At 39.4% G+C, this 20796-nt stretch overlaps 1 protein-coding gene across 1 annotated transcript; it reads right to left on the reverse strand.

Moving 5' to 3' along the window:
• Positions 1 to 1688: 1688 nt before the first annotated feature.
• Positions 1689 to 3691, reverse strand: LOC124737620 (hepatoma-derived growth factor-related protein 2-like). The gene is made up of 2 exons (XM_047248589.1): positions 2647 to 3691; positions 1689 to 2185 (listed from the first exon to the last, which is right to left on the reverse strand). The coding sequence occupies exons 1-2, from the start codon at positions 3689 to 3691 to the stop codon at positions 1689 to 1691; spliced, it is 1542 nt and encodes a 513-aa protein (XP_047104545.1).
• Positions 3692 to 20796: the final 17105 nt, after the last annotated feature.

Consider the following 20796-nt stretch of genomic DNA (forward strand, 5'->3'; position numbering starts at 1 on the left):
GGCGGTTTTAATCGCTTCAAAAGCTTGTTGACATTTGTCAGTCCAAACCCACTGCACACTTTTTCGTAGCAGATTTAGTAGCGACGCGTCATTTAACAACTGATTGGGCACGAACCTTCTGAAAAAAGACGTGAGCCCAAGGAACGCTTTCAATTGCCTCTTAGTGCGGGGGCTTGGAAATTCTCGGATCGCCTCTAGTTTTTTGTTGTCTGGGTGTATACCAAGTGGTGTAATAAGATGGCCAAAAAATTTAATTTTATTTCGTCCAAATTTTGACTTTTCTAGGTTTGCTGTCACACCTGCTTGCTTAAATCTCTCTAGTACTCTACGCAACAATTCCATATGTTCGTCCCAAGTAGCAGTAGCGATTACCAGATCATCAACATATACAGTGATTTTTTCTAATAAGTCTGGACCCAGTACCGTGTCTAGTGCAGTAATAAACACTCCAACACTCACATTCAATCCGAAGGGAAGTACCTTGAATTGGTAACTCCGCCCTCCGAATATGAAAGCTGTGTACTTCCTGGATTCCGGTGTAAGGGGAATTTGCCAATATGAACTTTTCAGATCGACCGAGGTCAAGTACTGTGCTCCATGAAATTTTTGTATCTGCTCATCTAAATTCTCAGGGCGAGTCCGGACAGGTATGATAATTTGGTTGATGTCCCTCGCATCTAACACTAGCCTGATTTTTCCATTGGCTTTCGCCACTGTTACAAGAGGACTACTGTATGGAGAGAAGGAGGGCTCAATGATATCCCAATCTAACATCTTCCGAATCTCTTTAGCTACTAATTCCCTCCTCGACCAAGGGATGGAGTAAGTCGCGCGACAGTATGTTTTGTGTGGCATCACCTCTATGTGATAGTGGTACCCTTTGACTATTCCTGGTCGGTCGGTAAATACCATAGTGTATTCCGATAGCAGCTGCGTCAACTGTTGCTTTTGTTTATCGCTTAAACCTTCAGATTCCTGCACTTTGGTTTGAAATGCCTCAATATTTGTTTCAAAATTTCGATCCTCTAAATTCGGGTAATAGAGGTCTGCTGCATGTGACAAATCATCAAGGTGTAGTACCCAAGGGTTCCTACCCTTGATATTGATTCGATTGCAACACGGCACAAGTACCTCCTTCGATTTCATCATAGATAACTCAATCCTCCTACCCCTATTAACTATGCTTAATTTCCCCAAGGAGAGGTCGATCAATGCATCCCTCTCACGGAGAAAATCTACTCCCAGAATGCAGGCCACCTTCAATCCTTTAACAACGAGGAACGAGCTCACTATGGCTTCGCCCTCCTTACAAATCTCCACCTGCACCTGGTACTTAACTGATCGGCTCTGTGCACCAATGGCTCCAGACACCTTACAATTATTAACCGGGAAAGTCGGAACGCTATGTCCTTTTCCCAGTGCCTTAAATAACTCCATACTCATTACACTTACTGAGGCACCTGTGTCGATGATTATATTCACTGCAACATCATTGATTTTCGCTTCGATAATAGCTTGCACATTTTCGTTATTATCTTTCTTACATTCGTGTGGTTCGTTCAGTAGATCTTTATCCATACTGACACCATCGTTGTATCGCAGCATACGTATCCCAGGTATATTATTATCAGTCGTGTTGCTCTCACTCCATCTCTCGGCCATCGATGGAGAGCATATCGAGGCCGATTCTAGTTTGTTGGATTAGTTGCTTGTGAAGTACTTGGAAGGCTATTGTCCGCGACCTCCACTATATGTACACTCTGATTTGTCGGCCGCCACGGCTGCGCAATAGGCGCGTTTTGCGGCGGTGGTCTATTGTTGTCATACCGGTCATTACCCTGTCGCTCTGGGCTTCTTCGCTGATTTTGCTGCCAATTTCGTTTACTATCACTATAATTGCTCTGCCACTGACCTCGCGCATTTTTCCCGCGGTTGGTCCCTGACATTCCAGATTCGTACCGGTCGTCAAATCGACGTCTTTTGTTATAGGTTGTTTGTCCATACCCGTTCTGGCCTCTACCATTACTACCATTTTGCGAATGTTCTTGCCGCTTGTTACCACCCCCACCATTTCCTTGGTTGTGGTTGTGTGCACTACTATTTCTGTCATGTTTACATCCTGACCCATTATTCCGCGAGTGATCACACGCTGATTTTGCGTCTTCCTGTATCAAGTCTATAGAATCTAGAACAGACAGGAAGTTTTCCATATCGCTTTCTGGTACGTGTATTAATTTCTCTTTGATATGAATGGGTAAATGTGATTTTAGTAGTCTTATTATGTCTCTTGGTGATATAGGCTCGTCCCAGTAGCGTGTTTTGTTTATATATTTTTCAAAATACCGTCTCAAATTCCCCAGACGAGGTGAGTACGGTTCGGGATTATATACTTCTTTTCTTAGCCGCTCTTGTATACAAGGCGACCAATATTTCGATAGAAATGCCCTTTCGAATTGTTCATATGTCATGCAGCTGTCTGCTACTTCTGTAGCCCACAACGCTGCGTCACCTTGAATGTACGACTGGGCAAGATATTTTTAAAGCTTTTTATGAATACTACTGGGTGTACTGATTTCTGTTCAGTAGTAAACGTTTGAAATTGTCTATTTTTGATTAAACTTTCTTCCACTAATATTTTTGAACTACATGGTTTTGCTCCTTGGACATATGCTGTGTGCTCCGAACCGAAGCTACAGCTCTTCGCATTATCGACTACAGATTCCCCATTGTTGTATCGCGTATAAGTTTGTGCGTTGCCAAAACCATGGGCTGTTGGCGACAGAGGTTCCTGTTCCAAATGTTTTCTGCTTTGTGCTAAACCCTTCTCCAGGTCGGATATCCGTTTGTTCATATTCACTTGCCACTGCGGAATATCCTCACTGAGTATTTGTTTGATGGTTTGCACGTCGTTCTGTACCTGACTATTCACTGCGGTACTGAACGATTCGGATCCTCTATTTGCTATGGCTGCTTGTACTTTGGAATTAATGTTCTTGTCAACCTCACACTCCTTCAATTCTAGCCATGAGTTGAATTCTGTTTCAATTTTAGTTGCTTGTTCGTTCCACTTCTGCTCTACAAGCTGCGTGGAATCTGTTTCTAGCTTTTCTACTCGATTGGCTAATACACCTATTTCGTCTACCCTGTTAGTGTTTGCTACTTGCAGGTTGTTGACCTGTTCAGTCAGCTCCTGCACGGCCTTAGGTATCGACTCAAAATTCTGTTCCATATCTGCAATCTCTTTTTTCATGTTCTCTAACGATTGCACAAGTTGCTGGTCCCGCTCAGCTTGCCGGCGATCTCGCTGAGCTTGCTGGGCAAGTAAATTTTCTGCTAGCCTACGATCTCGCTCAGCTTGCTGGCGGTTTCGCTCGACTTGCTGTTGCGCAAATTCTGCCTGGTAATTCAGCACGCGCTCTAATATAGCCTGAAGCGAATACCCACCAGGCAGATTACCACTCTCTGGTTCCTGCTTTTCTGGTGGTGGTACAACTTCTTTCTCTACATCCCCTTGAGGACTAGTGGGCGGTGGCACCACTTCCTGTGCCCCTGCCCCCACATTCTCACATGTTATATCCTCAAAGAGAGTACTAGTACTACTTGAGGTACCCGGTTCCACATTTCCTGCACTAACTAATTGTTGCTCCTCAGTATCCATATTGCTCGGACGTTGACTACGCAACTTAACCATATTCATAAATTGCTTACTAAACCACAAAGTCTGACAGTTTTGCCCCTTGCACACAAAATACGTTAATTTATCTACACTAACTGCACACTAAAAATTACTGTCTACCATCAACTTTGTCCTGTCACAAACACTAACGTCAAACTACGCACAATATGCACACCACTAGCGAAATGAGATCACTTCACTGGAGCTCGACTTCTACAAACAGGACAACTACACTGTAGTCTTACCTTTAGTTTATCTTATCTCGGGGTTCGGCTGCCCCCGGATTACGTAGTCGTTACAGCTTCTCAGTACTATCAGGATCGTCTTCTCAGACTCGTTTGCAGTAGTACGATTTGTCATGAAAGAGTGTTTACACATTCATTAATACATAGCATTGATCATGCTATACATACATACATTTATCACTAAATACATATATATCTACACATACATAACAATCAACACTGAAAGAAAAATACATAAAATTTTATATTAGTGGCCACTGCAATTTCGGGCCCCGCGTTTTTGGGCGACAGTTTCAAGTTTTTGTTTATTATTATTGCATATATACGAAAAGAGCCGCGTGAAATACTTTTAGAATGCTGTGCTTTGCTTTTCTTTATCATCATTACCCTTTAGCGGAATAAAATGTATATATGGAAGTCTTATTGTTCTGGATCTGGCCTACAATTTAAAGAACGATTTTTCGTAACTGCAACTCATGCTAAGAATCAATAATCTTCCCTACTTCATAGTGATTAAAAGTTGAAATTACTTTGTTATGAGCACTGATGTTACAGTCCAAGTGATCGTTCAAAAACACAAGTTCGCAGTGGATTTTATTTCTCGTTAAAATGCTATTTCATACCACGACTAGCCCCAGAACATGAGACTCTCATTAAAAAAATACGTTGTCACTATAAAGTTTGCCAGATCAGAACGGAGCACAGCAAGATTCATATCAGATCCTGAAGGTACATTAAATTATTTCCACTGTAAATTATATCCTATCAGCAGCCCGCGTCAATCTGCAACACATCATAAAATCTGCTGATCTTCAGTGCCAGTCTGGGAGCTAAAAGAAATAATATTATTTTACTATTATTTTACCGCTTCCTTGCGGTATGCTCGACAATATTGTAAGTCGTTTAAATACGCCGCGGCAGCGGCTCTTCGTTCTCCACGCAGCTCAGCACCACAGATAATATTTATATTACTGAAAAATGTCTCAACAGGATGGGATAATATGCAAGCAAGCTTAACAATAAATAATACAAGTTTTCATTTAAACAACTCTATTAAAACCTTTAAATATCTCAGTGATTACAGACCTTTGTGAATTCACACGTAATGGCGTACATCGCTTAGTCTCAACAAAAGAATGCTACACTAGCGTTCGCTACTACGACACAGGATATCTTATTCGTTCGACTCCCAGATGAAGAAGACAAAGAAATTGCTATTCGTCACGTATTATATACTAGTGACTTATTTTAATCTCTGTTTAACATTTATCTTCTGTGTCGGTTTTATTACTCGCCGACGCAGATATTCTCAAAATAAATAATAAAAAAAAAATACAAAGTTTTATACAATGACACAATATGGTACATCTAATTCTCTAATTACTACATAATCTATTGTTTTTGTTTCTCTAGATGTTACACTGTCTATGTTTTGAACCATTCCTGTGACCCTACTTATAGATTCCGATGCCTCACTTCAGATTTACTGTATCCCCCCGACCGTCGTATTGACGATGAACACAGAAATTGCATCGGAATTAAATACAAAAGGCACAATGCCGACTCAAGTACAAGAAGACTGGCTCTTCTTCCTGTCTATGTTTTGAACCATTCCAGTGACACTAGTTATAGATTCAGATGCTTCACTTCAGGTTTCCTGTATCCAGCTGACCTTCTTATTGACGAAGAATCACAGAAATTGCATCGGAATTAAATACAAAATGCACAATGGCGACTTAAGTACAAGAAGACTGACTCTTATTATTGTCTATGTTTTGAACCATTAGTGTGACACTAGTTTTACATTCCGATGCTTCACTCCAGGTTCACTGTATCCCTCTGACCTCCTTATTGACGAACAAACACAGAAATTGCATCTTAATTGAATACAAAATTCACAGTGCCGACTTAAGTACAAGAAGACTGATTCTTCTTACTGTCTATGTTTTGAACCATTCCTGTGACACTAGTTATAGATTCCGATGCTTCACTTCAGGTTTACTGTATCCCTCTGACCTTCTTATTGACGATGAAACACAGAAAATGCATCGGAATTACATAGAAAAGGCACAATGCCGACTTAAGTAAAAAAAAGAGTGTCTCTTCTTACTCTCTATGTTTGGAACCATTCCTGTGACACTAGTTGTAGATTACGATGCTTCACTTCAGGTTTACTGTATCCCTCTGACCTTCTTATTGACGATGAAACACAGAAATTACATCGGAATTAAATACAAAAGGCACAATGCCGACTTAAGTACAAGAAGACTGACTCTTCTTACTGTCTATGCTTTGAACTATTCCTGTGACACTAGTTATAGATTCCGATGCTTCACTTTAGTTTTACTGTATCCCTCTGACCTTCTTATTGACGATGAAACACAGAAATTGCATCGGAATTAAATACAAATGCACAATGCCGACTTAAGTACAAGTAGACTGACTCTTCTTACTGTCTCTGTTTTGAGCCATTCCTGTGACACTAGTTATAGATTCCGATGCTTCACTTCAGTTTTACTGTATCCCTCTGACCGTCTAATTGATGATGATACACAGAATTTGCATCGGAATTAAATACAAAAGGCACAATGCCGACTCAAGTACAAGAAGTCTGGCTCATATTACTGTCTATGTTTTTCAACCTTTCCTGTGAGACCGGTTTTGGATTCCGATGCTTCTATTCAGGTTTGCTGTATCCCTCGGACTTTCTTATTGACGATGAAACACAGAAACTGAATTGGAATTAAATAGAAAAGGCACAATGCCGACATAAGTACAAGGAAACTGACTCCTCTTCCTGTCTATGTTTTGAACCATTCCTGTGACACTAGTTATAGATTCCGATGCTTCACTTCAGGTTTACTGTATCCAGCTGACCTTCTTATTGACGATGAAACACAGAAATTGCATCGGAATTATATACAAAAGGCAAAATGCCGACTTAACTACAAGAAGACTGACTCTTCCTACTGTCTATGTTTTGAACCATTCCTGTGACACTAGTTATAGATTCCGATGCTTCACTTCAGGTTAACTGTATCCATCTGGCCGTCTTATTGACGATGAAACACAGAGATTGCATGGGAATTAAAAACAAAAGGCACAATGCCGACTCAGGTACAAGAAGTCTGGCTGTACTTACTGTCTATGTTTTGAACCATTCCTGTGACACTAGCTATAGATTCCGATGCTTCACTTCAGTTTTACTGTATCCCCCTGACCTTCTTATTGACGATGAAACACAGAAATTGCATCGGAATTATATACAAAAGGCACAATGCCGACTCAAGTACTAGAAGACTGACTCTTCTTACTGTCTGTGTTTTGAACCATTCCTGTGACCCTAGTTATAGATTCCGATGCTTCACTTCAGATTTACTGTATCCCCCCGACCGTGGTATTGACGATGAACACAGAAATTGCATCGGAATTAAATACAAAAGGCACAATGCCGACTCAAGTACAAGAAGACTGGCTCTTCTTCCTGTCTATGTTTTGAACCATTCCAGTGACACTAGTTATAGATTCAGATGCTTCACTTCAGGTTTCCTGTATCCAGCTGACCTTCTTATTGACGAAGAATCACAGAAATTGCATCGGAATTAAATACAAAATGCACAATGGCGACTTAAGTACAAGAAGACTGACTCTTATCATTGTCTATGTTTTGAACCATTACTGTGACACTAGTTTTACATTCCGATGCTTCACTCCAGGTTCACTGTATCCCTCTGACCTCCTTATTGACGAAGAAACACAGAAATTGCATCTTAATTGAATACAAAAGGCACAGTGCCGACTTAAGTACAAGAAGACTGATTCTTCTTACTGTCTATGTTTTGAACCATTCCTGTGACTCTAGTTATAGATTCCGATGCTTCACTTCAGGTTTACTGTATCCCTCTGACCTTCTTATTGACGATGAAACACAGAAAATGCATCGGAATTATATAGAAAAGGCACAATGCCGACTTAAGTAAAAAAAGACTGTCTCTTCTTACTCTCTATGTTTTGAACCATTCCTGTGACACTAGTTGTAGATTACGATGCTTCACTTCAGGTTTACTGTATCCCTCTGACCTTCTTATTGACGATGAAACACAGAAATTACATCGGAATTAAATACAAAAGGCACAATGCCGACTTAAGTACAAGAAGACTGACTCTTCTTACTGTCTATGTTTTGAACCATTCCTGTGACACTAGTTATAGATTCCGATGCTTCACTTCAGTTTTACTGTATCCCTCTGACCTTCTTATTGACGATGAAACACAGAAATTGCCTCGGAATTAAATACAAATGCACAATGCCGACTTAAGTACAAGTAGACTGACTCTTCTTACTTTCTCTGTTTTGAACCATTCCTGTGACACTAGTTATAGATTCCGATGCTTCACGTCAGTTTTACTGTATCCCTCTGACCGTCTAATTGATGATGATACACAGAATTTGCATCGGAATTAAATACAAAAGGCACAATGCCGACTCAAGTACAAGAAGTCTGGCTCATATTACTGTCTATGTTTTTGAACCTTTCCTGTGAGACCGGTTTTGGATTCCGATGCTTCTATTCAGGTTTGCTGTATCCCTCGGACTTTCTTATTGACGATGAAACACAGAAACTGAATTGGAATTAAATAGAAAAGGCACAATGCCGACATAAGTACAAGGAAACTGACTCCTCTTCCTGTCTATGTTTTGAACCATTCCTGTGACACTAGTTATAGATTCCGATGCTTCACCTCAGGTTTACTGTATCCAGCTGACCTTCTTATTGACGATGAAACACAGAAATTGCATCGGAATTATATACAAAAGGCAAAATGCCGACTTAACTAAAAGAAGACTGACTCTTCCTACTGTCTATGTTTTGAACCATTCCTGTGACACTAGTTATAGATTCCGATGCTTCACTTCAGGTTAACTGTATCCCTCTGGCCGTCTTATTGACGATGAAACACAGAGATTGCATGGGAATTAAAAACAAAAGGCACAATGCCGACTCAGGTACAAGTAGTCTGGCTGTACTTACTGTCTATGTTTTGAACCATTCCTGTGACACTAGTTATAGATTCCGATGCTTCACTTCAGTTTTACTGTATCCCCCTGACCTTCTTATTGACGATGAAACACAGGAATTGCATCGGAATTAAATACAAAAGGCACAATGCCGACTCAAGTACTAGAAGACTGACTCTTCTTACTGTCTGTGTTTTGAACCATTCCTGTGACCCTAGTTATAGATTCCGATGCTTCACTTCAGATTTACTGTATCCCCCCGACCGTCGTATTGACGATGAACACAGAAATTGCATCGGAATTAAATACAAAAGGCACAATGCCGACTCAAGTACAAGAAGACTGACTCATCTTACTGAATATGTTTTGAACCATTCCTGTGACACTAGTTATAGATTCCGATGCTTCACTTCAGGATTACTGTATCCCTCTGACCCTCATGTTGACAATGAAACACAGAAATTGTATTGGAATTAACTACAAAAGGCACAATTCCGACGTAAATACAAGATGACTGACTCTTCTTACTGTCTATGTTTTAAACCATTCCTGTGACACTAGTCATAGATTCCGATGCTTCACTCCAGGTTTACTGTGTCCCACGGACCTTCTTATTGTCGATGAAACACAGAAATTGCATCGGAATTAAATACAAAAGCCACAAGGCCGACTTAAGTACAAGAAGACTGACTCTTCTTACTGAATATGTTTTGAACCATTCCTGTGACACTAGTTATAGATTCCGATGCTTCACTTCAGGTTTACTGTATCCCTTGGACCTTCTTATTGACGATGAAACACAGAAATTGCATCGGAATTAAATAGAAAAAGCACAATGCCGATTTAAGTACAAGATGACTGACTCTTCCTACTGTCTATCATTTGAACCTTTCCTGTGACACTAGTTTTAGAATCCGATGCTTCACTTCAGGTTTGCAGTATCCCTCTGACCTTCACATTGTCGATGAAACACATAAATTGCATCGGAATTAAATACAAAAGGCACAATGCCGACTTAAGTACAAGAAGACTGACTCTTCTCACTGTCTATGTTTGAACCATTCCTGTGACACTAGAAAGAGATTCCGATGCATCACTTGAGGTTTACTGTATCCCTCAGACCTTGTTATTGACGATGAAACACAGAAATTGCATCTGAATAAAATACAAAAGGCACAATGCCGACATAAGTACAAGAAGACTCACTCTTCCTACTGTCTACGATTTGAACCATTCCTGTGACACTAGTTATAGATTCCGATGCTACACTTGGGGTTAACTGTATCCCTCTGACTTTCTTATTGACGATGAAACACGGAAATTGCGTCGGAATGAAATACAAAAGGCACAATGCCCACTTAAGTACAAGCAGACTGACTCTTCCAACTTTCTATGTTTTGAAACATTCCTCTGACCCTAGTTATAGATTCCCACGCTTCACTCCAGGTTTACTGCATCCCTTGTACCCTCTTATTGACGATGAAACACAGAGATTGCATCGGAATTAAATAGTAAAGGCACAATGCCGACTTAAGTACAAGAAGACTGACTCTTCTTACTGACTATGTTTTGAACCATTCCTGTGACACTAGTTATAGATTCCGATGCTTCACTTCAGGTTTAAAGTATCCCTTGGACCTTGTTGTTGACGATGAAACACAGAAATTGCATCGGAATTAAATACAAAAGGAACAATGCCGACTTAAGTACATGAAGACTGTTTCTTCTTACTGACTATGTTTGATTCATTCCTGTGACACTCGTTATAGATTCAGTTGCTTCACTCCAGGTTTACTGTATCCCTTTGACCTCCTTATTGACGAAGAAACACAGAAATTGCATCTTAATTGAACACAAAAGGCACAGTGCCGACTTAAGTACAAGAAGACTGACTCTTCTTACTGTCTATGTTTTGAACCATTCCTGTGACACTAGTTATAGATTCCGATGCTTCACTTCAGGTTTACTGTATCCCTCTGACCTTCTTATTGACGATGAAACACAGAAAATGCATCGGAATTATATAGAAAAGGCACAATGCCGACATAAGTAAAATAAGACTGTCTCTTCTTACTCTCTATCTTTTGAACCATTACTGTGACACTAGTTGTAGATTACGATGCTTTACTTCAGAATTACTGTATCCCTCTGACCTTCTTATTGACGATGAAACACAGAAATTGCATCGGAATTAAATACAAAAGGCACAATGCCGACTTAAGTACTAGAAGACTGACTCTTCTTACTGTCTATGTTTTGCACCATTCCTGTGACACTAGTTATAGATTCCGATGCTTCACTTCAGTTTTACTGTATCCCTCTGACCTTCTTATTGACGATGAAACACAGAAATTGCATCGGAATTAAATACAAATGCACAATGCCGACTTAAGTACATGAAGATTGACTCTTCCCACTGTCTACGTTTGAACCATTCCTGTGACACTAGTTATAGATTCCGATGCTTCACTTCCGGTTTACTGTATCGAGCTGACCTTCTTATTGACGATGAAACACAGAAATTGCATCGGAATTAAATACAAAAGGCACAAAGCCGACTTAAGTACAAGAAGACTGACTCTTTTTACTGTTTATGCCTTGAACCATTCCTGTGACACTAGTTATAGATTCCGATGCTTCACTCCAGGTTTGATGCATCCCTTGGACCTTCTTATTGACGATGAAACACAGATATTGCATCGGAATTAAGAACAAAAGCACAATGCCAACTTAAGTACAAGAAGGCTGACTCTTCTTACTGACTATGGTTTGAACCATTCCTGTGACACTAGTTATAGATTCCGATGCTTCACTTCAGGATTATTGTATCCCTCTGACCCTCTTATTGACAATGAAACACAGAAATTGCATTGGAATTAATTACAAAAGGCACAATGCCGACATAAGTACAAGAAGACTCACTCTTCCTACTGTCTACGATTTGAACCATTCCTGTGACACTAGTTATAGATTCCGATGCTACACTTGGGGTTAACTGTATCCCTCTGACTTTCTTATTGACGATGAAACACAGAAATTGCGTCGGAATGAAATACAAAAGGCACAATGCCGTCTTAAGTACAAGAAGACTGACTCTTCCAACTTTCTATGTTTTGAACCATTCCTCTGACACTAGTTATAGTTTCCCACGCTCCACTCCAGGTTTACTGTATCCCTTGTACCCTCTTATTGACGATGAAACACAGAGATTGCATCGGAATGAAATAGTAAAGGCACAATGTCGACTTAAGTACAAGAAGACTGACTCTTCTTACTGTCTATGTTTTGAACCATTCCTGTGACACTAGTTATAGATTCCGATGCTTCACTTCAGGTTTAAAGTATCCCTTGCACCTTGTTGTTGACGATGAAACACAGAAATTGCATCGGAATTAAATTCAAAAGGCACAATGCCGACTTAAGTACAAGAAGACTGTTTCTTCTTACTGACTATGTTTGATTCATTCCTGTGGCACTCGTTATAGATTCCGTTGCTTCACTCCAGGTTTACTGTATCCCTTTGACCTTCTTATTGATGATGAAGCACAGAAATTGCATCGGAATTAAATACAAAAGGCACAATGCCGACTTAAGTACAAGAAGACTGACTCTTCTTACTGACTATGCTTTGAACCATTCCTGTGACACTAGTTATAGAGTCCGATGCTTCACTTCTAGTTTACTGTATCCCTCTGACCTTCTTATTGACGATGAAACACAGAAATTGCATCAGAATTAAATACAAAAGGCACAATGCCGACTTAAGTACAAGAATACTGACTCTTCTTACTGTCTATGCTTTTAACCATCGCTGAGACACTAGTTATAGATTCCGATGCTTCACTCCAGGTTTACTGTATCTCTTGAACATTCTTATTGACGATGAAACACAGAAATTGCATCGGAATTAAATACAAAAGGCACAATGCCGACTTAAGTACAAGAAGACTGTCTCTTCTTACTGTCTATGATTGAACCATTACTGTGACACTAGTTATAGATTCCGATGCTTCACTTCAGGTTTACTGTATCCCTCTGACCTTCTTATTGACGATGAAACACAGAAATTGCATCGGTACTAAATACAAAAGGCACAATGCCGACATAAGTACAAGAAGACTGACTCTTCCTACTGTCTAAGTTTTGAACCATTCCTGTGACACTAGTTATAGATTCCGATACTTCACTTCAGGTTTACTGTATCCAGCTGACCTTCTTATTGACGATGAAACACTGAAATTGCATGGGTATTAAATACAAAAGGCACAATGCCGAATTAAGTACAAGAAGACTGACTCTTCTTACTGTCTATGTTTTAAACCATTCCTGTTACACTAGTTATAGATTACGATGCTTCACTTCACTTTTACTGTATCCTTCTGTCCTTCTTATTGACGATGAACACAGAAATTGCATCGGAATTAAATACAAAAGGCACAATGCCGACTCAAGGTCAAGAAGACTGGCTCTTCTTCCTGTCTAGGTTTTAAACCATTCCTGTGACACTAGTTATAGAATTAGATGCTTCACTGCAGGTTTACTGTATCCGGCTGAACTTCTTATTGACGAAGAATCACAGAAATTGCATCGGAATTAAATACAAAAGGCACAATGGATACTTAAGTACAAGCAGACTGACTCTTCTTATTGCCTATGTTTTAAACCATTACTGTGACACTAGTTTTACATTCCGATGCTTCACTCCAGGTTTACCGTATCCCTCTGATCTCCTTATTGACGATGAAACACAGAAATTGCATCTTAATTGAATACAAAAGGCACAATGCCGACTTAAGTACAAGAAGACTGACTCTTCTTACTGTCTATGTTTTGAACCATTCCTGTGACACTAGTTATAGATTCCGATGCTTCACTTCTGGTTTACTGTACCCCACTGACCTTCTTATTGGCGACGAAACACAGAAATTGCATTGGAATTAAAACGAAAGGCACAATGCCGACTTAAGTACAAGAATACTGACTCTTCTTACTGTCTATGTTTTGAACCATCCCCGTGACACTAGTTATAGATTCCGAAGCTTCACTCCAGGTTCACTGTATCCCTTGGACCTTCTTCTTTACGATGAAACACAGAAATTGCATCGGAATTAAGTACAAAAGGCACAATGCCGACTTAAGTACAAGAAGACTGACTCTTCCTACTGTCTATGGTTTGAACCATTCCTGAGACACTAGTTATAGATTCCGACGCTTCACTTCAGGTTTACTGTATCCAGCTGACCTTCTTATTGACGATGAAACACGTAAATTGCATCGGAATTATATACAAAGGCAAAATGCCGACTTAACTACAAGAAGACTGACTCTTCCTACTGTCTATGTTTTGAACCATTCCTGTGACACTAGTTATAGATTCCGATGCTTCACTTCAGGTTTACTGTATTCCTTGGACCTACTTATTGACGATGAATCACAGAAATTGCATCGGAATTAAAAACAAAAGGCACAATGCTGACTTAAGTACACGAAGACCGACTCTTCTCACTGTCTATGTTTGAACCATTCCTGTGACACTAGTTATAGATTCCGATGCTTCACTTCAGGTTTACTGTATCCCTCTGACCTTCTCATTGACGATGAAACACAGAAATTGAATCGGAATTAAATACAAAAGGCACAATGCCGACATAAGTACAAGAAGACTCACTCTTCCTACTGTCTACGTTTTGAACCATTCCTGTGACACTAGTTATAGATTCCGATGCTACACTTGGGGTTAACTGTATCCCTCTGACTTTCTTATTGACGATGAAACACAGAAATTGCGTCGGAATGAAATACAAAAGGCACAATGCCGACTTAAGTACAAGAAGACCGACTCTTCCAACTTTCTATGTTTTGAACCATTCCTCTGACACTAGTTATAGATTCCCACGCTCCACTCCAGGTTTACTGTATCCCTTGTACCCCCTTATTGACGATGAAACACAGAGATTGCATCGGAATGAAATAGTAAAGGCACAATGTCGACTTAAGTACAAGAAGACTGACTCTTCTTACTGTCTACGTTTTGAACCATTCCTGTGACACTAGTTATAGATTCCGATGCTTCACTTCAGGTTTAAAGTATCCCTTGGACCTTGTTGTTGACGATGAAACACAGAAATTGCATCGGAATTAAATTCAAAAGGCACAATGCCGACTTAAGTACAAGAAGACTGTTTCTTCTTACTGACTATGTTTGATTCATTCCTGTGGCACTCGTTATAGATTCCGTTGCTTCACTCCAGGTTTACTGTATCCCTTTGACCTTCTTATTGATGATGAAGCACAGAAATTGCATCGGAATTAAATACAAAAGGCACAATGCCGACTTAAGTACAAGAAGACTGACTCTTCTTACTGACTATGTTTTGAACCATTCCTGTGACACTAGTTATAGAGTCCGATGCTTCACTTCTAGTTTACTGTATCCCTCTGACCTTCTTATTGACGATGAAACACAGAAATTGCATCAGAATTAAATACAAAAGGCACAATTCCGACTTAAGTACAAGAACACTGACTCTTCTTACTGTCTATGTTTTGAACCATTCCTGTGACACTAGTTATAGAATCCGATGCTTCACTCCAGGTTTACAGTATTATTTGGACCTTCTTATTTACGATGAAACACAGAAATTGCATCGGGATTAAATTGGAAAGGCACAATACCGACTTAAGTACAAGAAAACTGACTCTTCTTACTGTTTATGTTTTGAACCATTCCTGTGACACTAGTTATAGATTCCGATGCTTCACTTCAGGTATACTATATCCCTGTGACCTTCTTATTGAATATAAATCACAGAAATTGCATCGGAATAAAATACAAAAGGCGCAATGCCGACTTAAGTACAAGAAAACTGACACTTCTTACTGTCTATGTTTTAAACCATTCCGGTGACACTAGTTATAGATTCCGATGCTTCACTTCAGGGTTATTGTATCCCTCTGACCTTCTTATTGACGATGAAACACAGAAATTGCATCGGAATTAAATACAAAATGCACAATGCCGACTTGAGTAAAAAAAGACTGACTCTTCTTACTCTCTATGCTTTGAACCATTCCTGTGACACTAGTTATAGGTTCCGATGCTTCACTTCAGTTTTACAGTATTCCTCTGACCTTCTTATTGACGATGAAACACAGAAATTGCATCGGAATTAAATACCAAAGGCACAATGCCGACTTAAGTACAAGTAGACTGACTCTTCTTACTGTCTCTGTTTTGAACCATTCCTGTAACACTAGTTATAGATTCCGATGTTTCACTTCAGTTTTACTGTATCCCTCTGACCGTCTTATTGATGATGAAACACAGAAATTGCATCGGAATTAAATACAGAAGCACAATGACGACTCATGTATAAGAAGTCTGGCACTTCTTACTGTCTATGTTTTGAACCTTTCCTGTGAGACCGGTATTGGTTTCCGATGCTTCAATTCAGTTTTACTGTGTCCCTTGCACTTTCGTATTGACGACGAAACACAGATATTAAATTGGAATTAAATAGAAAAGGCACAATGCCGACTTAAGTACAAGAAAACTGACTCTTCTTCCTCTCTATGTTTTGAACAATTCCTGTGACACTAGTTATAGATTCCGATGCTTCACTTCAGGTTTACTGTATCCAGCTGACCTTCTTATTGACGATGAAACACGTAAATTGCATCGAAATTATATACAAAAGGCAAAATGCCGACTTAAATACAAGAAGACTGACTCTTCCTACTGTCTATGTTTTGAACCATTCCTGTGACACTAGTTATAGATTCCGATGCTTCACTTCGGGTTTACTGTATCCCTCTGAGCGTCTTATTGACGATGAAACACAGAGATTGCATGGGAATTAAATACAAAAGGCACAATGCCGACTCAGGTACAAGAAGTCTGGCTCTTCTTACTGTTTATGTTTTGAACCATTTCTGTGAGACCGGTTTAAGATTCCGATGCTTCACTTCAGGTTCACTGTCTCCCTTGGACCTTCTTAATGACGACGAAACACAGAAATTGCATCGGAATTAAATACAAAAGTCACAATTCCGACTTAAGTACAAGAACACTGACTCTTCTTACTGTCTATGTTTTGAACCATTCCTGTGACACTAGTTATAGATTACGATGCTTCACTTCACTTTTACTGTATCCCTCCGACCTTCTTATTGACGATGAAACACTGAAATTGCATGGGAATTAAATACAAAAGGCACAATGCCGACTTAAGTACAAGAACACTGACTCTTCTTACTGTCTATGTTTTGAACCATTCCTGTGACACTAGTTATAGATTACGATGCTTCACTTCACTTTTACTGTATCCCTCTGACCTTCTTATTGACGATGAAACACTGAAATTGCATCGGAATTAAATACAAAAGGCACAATGCGTACTGAAGTACAAGAACACTGACTCTTCTTCCTGTCTATGTTTTGAACCATTCCTGTGACACTAGTTGTAGATTCAGATGCTTCACTGCAGGTTTACTGTATCCAGCTGACCTTCTTAATGACGAAGAATCACAGAAATTGCATCGGAATTAAATACAAAAGGCACAATGGAGACTTAAGTACAAGAAGACTGGCTCTTCTTATTGTCTATGTTTTGAACCATTACTGTGACACTAGTTTTACATTCCGATGTTTCACTCCAGGTTTATTGTATCCCTCTGACCTCCTTATTGACGATGAAACATAGAAATTGCATCTTAATTGAATACAAAAGGCACAATGCCGACTTAAGTACAAGGAGACTGACTCTTCTTACTGTCTCTGTTTTGAACCATTCCTGTGACACTAGTTATAGATTCCGATGCTTCACTTCAGTTTTACTGTATCCCTCTGACCGTCTAATTGATGATGATACACAGAATTTGCATCGGAATTAAATACAAAAGGCACAATGCCGACTTAAGTACAAGAAGACTGACTCTTCTTACTGCCTATGTTTTGAACCATACCTGTGACACTAGTTATGGATTCCGATGCTTCACTCCAGGTTTGCTGTATCCCTTGGACCTTCTTATTGACGATGAAACACAGAAATTGCATCGGAATTAAATACAAAAGGCACAATGCCGACTTAAGTACAAGAAGACTGACTCTTCTTACTGTCTATGTTTTGAACCATTCCTGTGACACTAGTTATAGATTCCGATGCTTCACTTCAGTTTTACTGTATCCCTCTGACCTTCTTATTGACGATGAAACACAGAAATTGCATCGGAATTAAATACAAATGCACAATGCCGACTTATGTACAAGTAGACTGACTCTTCTTACTGTCTCTGTTTTGAACCATTCCTGTGACACTAGTTATAGATTCCGATGCTTCACTTCAGTTTTACTGTATCCCTCTGACCGTGTAATTGATGATGATACACAGAATTTGCATCGGAATTAAATACAAAAGGCACAATGCCGACTCAGGTACAAGAAGTCTGGCTGTACTTACTGTCTATGTTTTGAACCATTTCTGTGAGACCGGTTTTAGATTCCTATGCTTCACTTCAAGTTTACTGTCTCCCTTGGACCTTCTTATTGACGACGAAACACAGAAATTGCATCGGAATTAAATACAAAACGCACAATTCCGACTTAAGTACAAGAAAACAGACTCTTCTTAATATCTATGTTATGAACCATTCCTGTGACACTAGTAATAGCTTCTGATGCTTCACTTCAGGTTTACTGTACCCAGCTGACCTTCTTATTGACGATGAAACACAGAAATTGCATTGGAATTTAATACAAAAGGCACAATGCCGACTTAAGTACAAGATGACTGACTCTTCTTACCGTCTATATGTTGAACCACTCCTGTGACACTAGTTATAAAATTCCGATGCTTCACTTCAGTTTTACTGTATCCCTCTGACCTTCTTATTGACGATGAAACACAGAAATTGCATCGGAATTAAATACAAAAGGCACAATGGCGAGTGAAGTACAAGAAGATTGACTCTATCAATTGTCTATGTTTTGAACCATTACTGTGACACTAGTTTTACATTCCGATGCTTCACTCCAGGTTTACTGTATCCCTCTGACCTCCTTATTGACGATGAAAGACAGAAATTGCATCATAATTGAATACAAAAGGCTCAATGCCGACTTAGGTACAAGAAGATTGACTCTTCCCACTGTCTACGTTTGAACCATTCCTGTGACACTAGTTATAGATTCCGATGCTTCTCTTCCGGGTTACTGTATCGAGCTGACCTTCTTATTGTCGATGAAACACAGAAATTGCATCGGAATTAAATACAAAAGGCACAAAGCCGACTTAAGTACAAGAAGACTGACTCTTCTTACTGTTTATGTCTTGAACCATTCCTGTGACACTAGTTATAGATTCCGATGCTTCACTCCAGGTTTGATGCATCCCTTGGACCTTCTTATTGACGATGAAACTCAGATATTGCATCGGAATTAAGAACAAAAGCACAATGCCAACTTAAGTACAAGAAGGCTGACTATTCTTACTGACTATGGTTTGAACCATTCCTGTGACACTAGTTATAGATTCCGATGCTTCACTTCAGGATTATTGTATCCCTCTGACCCTCTTATTGACAATGAAACACAGAAATTGCATTGGAATTAATTACAAAAGGCACACTTCCGACGTAAGTACAAGAATACTGACTCTTCTTACTGTCTATGCTTTTAACCATCGCTGAGACACTAGTTATAGATTCCGATGCTTCACTCCAGGTTTACTGTATCTCTTGAACATTCTTATTGACGATGAAACACAGAAATTGCATCGGAATTAAATACAAAAGGCACAATGCCGACTTAAGTACTAGAATACTGACTCTTCTTATTGTCTATGTTTTGAACCATCCCTGTGACACTAGTTATAGAATCCGATGCTTCACTCCAGGTTTACAGTATTATTTGGACCTTCTTATTTACGATGAAACACAGAAATTGCATCGGGATTAAATTGGAAAGGCACAATACCGACTTAAGTACAAGAAAACTGACTCTTCTTACTGTTTATGTTTTGAACCATTCCTGTGACACTAGTTATAGATTCCGATGCTTCACTTCAGGTTTACTATATCCCTGTGACCTTCTTATTGAATATAAATCACAGAAATTGCATCGGAATAAAATACAAAAGGCGCAATGCCGACTTAAGTACAAGAAAACGACACTTCTTACTATTTATGTTTTAAACCATTCCGGTGACACTAGTTATAGATTCCGATGCTTCACTTCAGGGTTATTGTATCCCTCTGACCTTCTTATTGACGATGAAACACAGAAATTGCATCGGAATTAAATACAAAAGGCACAATGCCGACTTGAGTAAAAAAAGACTGTCTCTTCTTACTCTCTATGCTTTGAACCATTCCTGTGACACTAGTTATAGATTCCGATGCTTCACTTCAGTTTTACAGTATTCCTCTGACCTTCTTATTGACGATGAAACACAGAAATTGCATCGGAATTAAATACCAAAGGCACAATGCCGACTTAAGTACAAGTAGACTGACTCTTCTTACTGTCTCTCTTTTGAACCATTCCTGTGACACTAGTTATAGATTCCGATGTTTCACTTCAGTTTTACTGTATCCCTCTGACCGTCTTATTGATGATGAAACACAGAAATTGCATCGGAATTAAATACAAAAGCACAATGACGACTCAAGTATAAGAAGTCTATCACTTCTTACTGTCTATGTTTTGAACCTTTCCTGTGAGACCGGTATTGGATTCCGATGCTTCAATTCAGTTTTACTGTGTCCCTTGCACTTTCGTATTGACGACGAAACACAGATATTGAATTGGAATTAAATAGAAAAGGCACAATGCCGACTTAAGTACAAGAAAACTGACT

Source organism: Schistocerca piceifrons, unplaced genomic scaffold, assembly GCF_021461385.2.
Source record: "Schistocerca piceifrons isolate TAMUIC-IGC-003096 unplaced genomic scaffold, iqSchPice1.1 HiC_scaffold_1738, whole genome shotgun sequence".
Taxonomy (NCBI): domain Eukaryota; kingdom Metazoa; phylum Arthropoda; class Insecta; order Orthoptera; family Acrididae; genus Schistocerca; species Schistocerca piceifrons.

Bases quoted from the DNA above. Each gene is read 5' to 3' on its own strand.
- LOC124737620 (XM_047248589.1), bottom strand. From the start codon at position 3,691: ATGGTTAAGTTGCGTAGTCAACGTCCGAGCAATATGGATACTGAGGAG. The intron at 2,186-2,646 runs GTAGTTCAAAAA...TGTCTGTTCTAG, and splicing joins TGTCCAAGGAGCAAAACCAT to ATTCTATAGACTTGATACAG.